Source organism: Acanthisitta chloris, unplaced genomic scaffold (genome assembly GCF_000695815.1).
Source record: "Acanthisitta chloris isolate BGI_N310 unplaced genomic scaffold, ASM69581v1 scaffold13482, whole genome shotgun sequence".
Classification (NCBI taxonomy): domain Eukaryota; kingdom Metazoa; phylum Chordata; class Aves; order Passeriformes; family Acanthisittidae; genus Acanthisitta; species Acanthisitta chloris.
The window spans coordinates 19,386-23,316 of NW_008659974.1; the positions used below are offsets into that span (position 1 = coordinate 19,386).

General features: G+C 48.8%; 1 protein-coding gene across 1 annotated transcript in view; it reads right to left on the reverse strand.

Annotated features, from left to right (window-relative positions):
- The window catches only part of NSFL1C (NSFL1 (p97) cofactor (p47)), a gene marked incomplete at its 5' end in the record, with an annotated part of 5,988 nt that extends 2,535 nt beyond the window's left edge, over positions 1–3,453 (reverse strand). The window contains 5 exons of the mRNA XM_009069629.1: positions 49–158; positions 799–891; positions 1,222–1,387; positions 2,514–2,588; positions 3,356–3,453. Coding sequence (XP_009067877.1) covers positions 49–158; positions 799–891; positions 1,222–1,387; positions 2,514–2,588; positions 3,356–3,453 — 542 coding nt within the window. The remainder of the gene's footprint in view (positions 1–48; positions 159–798; positions 892–1,221; positions 1,388–2,513; positions 2,589–3,355) is intronic.
- Between the last annotated feature and the right edge of the window lie 478 nt (positions 3,454–3,931).

The following is a 3,931-nucleotide window of genomic DNA, read 5'->3' on the forward strand; positions in this document are numbered from 1 at the left end:
TCGTGTTTCAGAAAACAGCTGTTCCTTTTCTCCCCTCTCACTACATACCCTCTGCGGATATCATCGAGAAACTGGGCATTGGACGGATCCTGGTAGCTCCTCAGCTCTCCACTATCCAGACTGAATCCACTCTTCCAGAGCTTCAGTACAACATGCACCTGCAGCAGCCCCCAAACAACAATCAGCCTTGCTGAGCATCTTGGTAACAACAAAAACCAACACAAAGTGAAAAGCTCCTGATGGGCCGAGGAGCTCCAGGGTACAGAAAACATTCCAGCCAGGTTTCCTTTGGGCTGAGGGGAAAACTCAAAGCACTGGCTATGTGTGTAATGGTCAGATGTCAGCTCCTAGAAGGTGGCACCACACTCCCCTTTTGGATAAGCATGGCTGATGAGTCAGGAGTGTGCTGGGTGAGGAGCCTACACCAGGTCCCACCACAGCCTAGATGCAGGTTTGGTCACAAACCAAGCACAAGGGCACCTTGCACTGATGCTGCTGACACAGCAATGGTCACACCAATGGATAAAGAAGAGTTAACTGCCTAGTGCTCTCTGCACACGTTTTCCCAATCTGCACTTCCAAGGAACATTCAGATTCTTAATTAAAAGATCACCAGAAAACTGCTTACCCAATCATCTATTATTTTCTACTCAGAAATCCCATGAGAAGGAGGATTTACCACAGTTCTGTCCTTGTGAATTTCTATCAAGCTTTATAACTCTCGGGGATGGCAAGCTCTGTAGCTGGAGCAGAGAACTCCCCTGGGTGATATCTACAAACCCAAGCAGAGATACTCACATCCTGAGCAGAGTTCTGTCTCCTCTCTCCTGCCACATAAGCCGACTCCTCCTCAGGAGTAGCTCCGAGGCGATACCCTCCCCCTGCAAAAGGCTGAAAGAAAGAGGCAGACAAAGGGTTAGAGAACCACACAGACCCAAGACAGCTGCTTCCCCATCCCCTCCACCCCTGTGGGTGAACAGAGGCTTCATGGTGTCAGCAACATCTCCTGCCCCCCAGGCACAGTGACCAGCTTCAGCTGGTTAATAAATATGGCACAAGAGTGGCTTTTCTTGCAATGTGACACACAAAATGGAGCTGCACTAAGAGCAGAGTCCACCCTCAGCTGTTGAGATAATTCTGGGACTCCTCAGTGCCAAAGAACTGGCATAGTGGAGCCTTAACTGAAAGAGGGAACAGAAGGAAGAACTCATCCCTCCTCACCTTGGGCTTGCTCATCTCACCACCGCTCTTGGACGTCCGATCGACTGCCACTGCGCCATGTTCCTTGGCTCCTTTGAACAGATCCTCCACCAGCTCATTGGGACTCTTCTTCCTTGGAGGACCCACGATCTGTTGGCCACTTCTCTCTGAGCCACCAGCATAAAACCTAACAGAAAGCACATGGCTTGGAGTGCTGCCTCTCCAGGACCCAGTGGTTTTGAATCAGGATTCACTTGTGTTTGTGCAGGTCATTGAAACACTTTAGCTCTACAAATACTGGCTATTACCAGTGTATGTCCCACTGCAGCCACTTGCAAGTTCCTTCCTTTTTATCTCAATTCCTGGAAATCACCCGTGGATCGATATCAATGAAGTAATAACGACTCTCAGGCCAGGGGAGCAGCCCAGAGGGACAAGCCCAGTTTCAAACACCAGTACCAGCTCCATTACCCAGCTGAACAAGGCTTCCAGCAAGTCTCTGACCTGTCAGAGCAACCTCCAACTGGAATTCCAAGGGAAGGCACACGTTAATGCCACACAAAAGATGGATCTCAACTGGAAGCAATGGATGCACAGTCAGTGAAGTGCAATTAAGCACTTCTGGAAGATTGGGTTTATTAGCTTCCAGATGGCTTGTAACACACACAGAGCAAGCTCCCAGCTGCCTGCAGACCATGCAGCGTATCCAGGCTGAGCCACCCCTTCAGATACATCAGTTCCATTCCATTTACCTGCCTGTTAATCCTAAGGGCATTTAACTACTTATAGCCGACATTGTAGGTGACTTTCCCACTAGTATTCTATGTTCTCCCTGGAAAGGGGCCCTACATATTTCTTTCCATCTCTACTACTTTACTCTTAAGCAGCAGTTTAAAAAAAATAAAACAAACAAGCCCAAAACCCCAACCAAAATAAAACCCAAAACCCCAAGCAGAAAGAGAACCAATCCCTGCATTATTCTCACATTTCCGTTCTCTATGGACACAAAAGACGATCAGGGCTGTTTTCTATTGTTAACCCAGGGCTTCCACATCCTACTTTAGGCTTTCTGTCACAGCCCAGCTCAGCACTGAGAACTGGAGCTTACACAGCTGAGCATGTGCTTGTGCACAGGCTTTACACTGACCAACCTGTGTCAGACCTCAAGATGTTCCATATTGACCACTCACATCCTACAGGAATTCCATATTGACTTAAATCTGCTCTTTAAAAATACCTGTACACAAGCAGCAAGTCCTCCCAAAAGGGCAGGGATAAACAGCCAGGGTTTAAGTCTTGAGCTGGAACCTTACCTCTGTCCCTCCTCCTCTTCATCATCCTCCTCCTGTGCATGCACAAGGTCTCTGAACGAGGTCACTCGGTGGTCACTGCAAAAATCAGTCCAAAAGGACATCAGCCCTGAGGCACATCCCAGGGTGAACCCTCCCAATCTGAACCCACTGAGGCTGTGGATGCCTCATCCCTAGCAGTGTTCAAGGCCAAGCTGTATGAAGCTTTGAGCAACATGCTCTGGTGGGAGGTGTCCCTGCCCAGGGCAGGGGTTGGGACTAGATGATCTCTAAGGTCTATTCCAACCCTTTAATGTCCTATGAAACTATGAACCATCCCAAAGTGAACCAAGCTCCTTCTGCAAGAGGACCTCTATTCACCAAAGCCTGACCTGAGAGCATTTTTTCTTCAAGATACAGCCAGCAACTCCTCTTTAAACCTGGACAGCATTCTCCTACTTCACAGGGATTTGGTAAGGCAAAATTCCCTCTTTTTTGGGGGGTAAAATGCTCAACTTGACCAGTTTAGGTATCCCACAAAATCAGAAGATACTTTTTCTGCAGAGACACAATATGCTCCAATTCAAGTGTCACCAATTGACTGTCTTTAACCTCAAAGGACAAATCAAGTTTTTCCTGAGCAATGAGGCAAGTTTTCCTAACTGCTCTTTGGACTGGTTGTGCAATAACACCTTGTGATGGACAAATGCTCAGGCTTTCACAATTTCTAGAGCCAGAGGAGGTGAAGCAAATGTAAACACAGAGCTACTTCTCCTGGAAATTAACACACATCAGTGCTTTAGGGAGAGGTTGTGCTTTCAGTTTTCAGCCAGGCTGACAGGCTGCAGCTGCAGCTCCCTCCTCACCTGGCTGCAGTGCCTCTGGATATGGAGCTGGGTGTGGGCTGGGGAAGGGTCAGGATGTCCTCATCACCCCCATCCTCATAGAAACTGGCAAGTGCAATCTGGAAAGGAAAACCACCAGAGATTCTCAGGATAAGGGCGAATACTCCAGAAAAATGGCAAAAACACACACAAAGAACCCAGATGAAGCATCCGTCACATTGGAGCTTTTCAGGCACCTCAGACTACAGACGCTTCATGCTGTTTCCCACACTGCAGGTCCTGGCAAAGACAAGGTCTCTCCAGGCTCTGCTGTTTGGCTGTGTCATGGCAGGACACCCAGTGCTGCAGGTGTGTCAGCCTCCCAGCCAGGGCATGTCAGCGCCCTTCCTCTGCAGCACTTTTACAGAGATTATACCAAAATTCCTGCTCTGAAACAGCTGGTTTTGTGCCATCCATGAGCAGACTCAGAGTTTAACACAGCCTGATGGTGTGAGGAGGATCAGGAACAGCAGCAGGTCAGCACGGCGGCCGATTCCCCCTCGATTTGGGGGCGCTGGTCCCGTTGCTGCCAGCACCAACACCACAGCACTGACAATC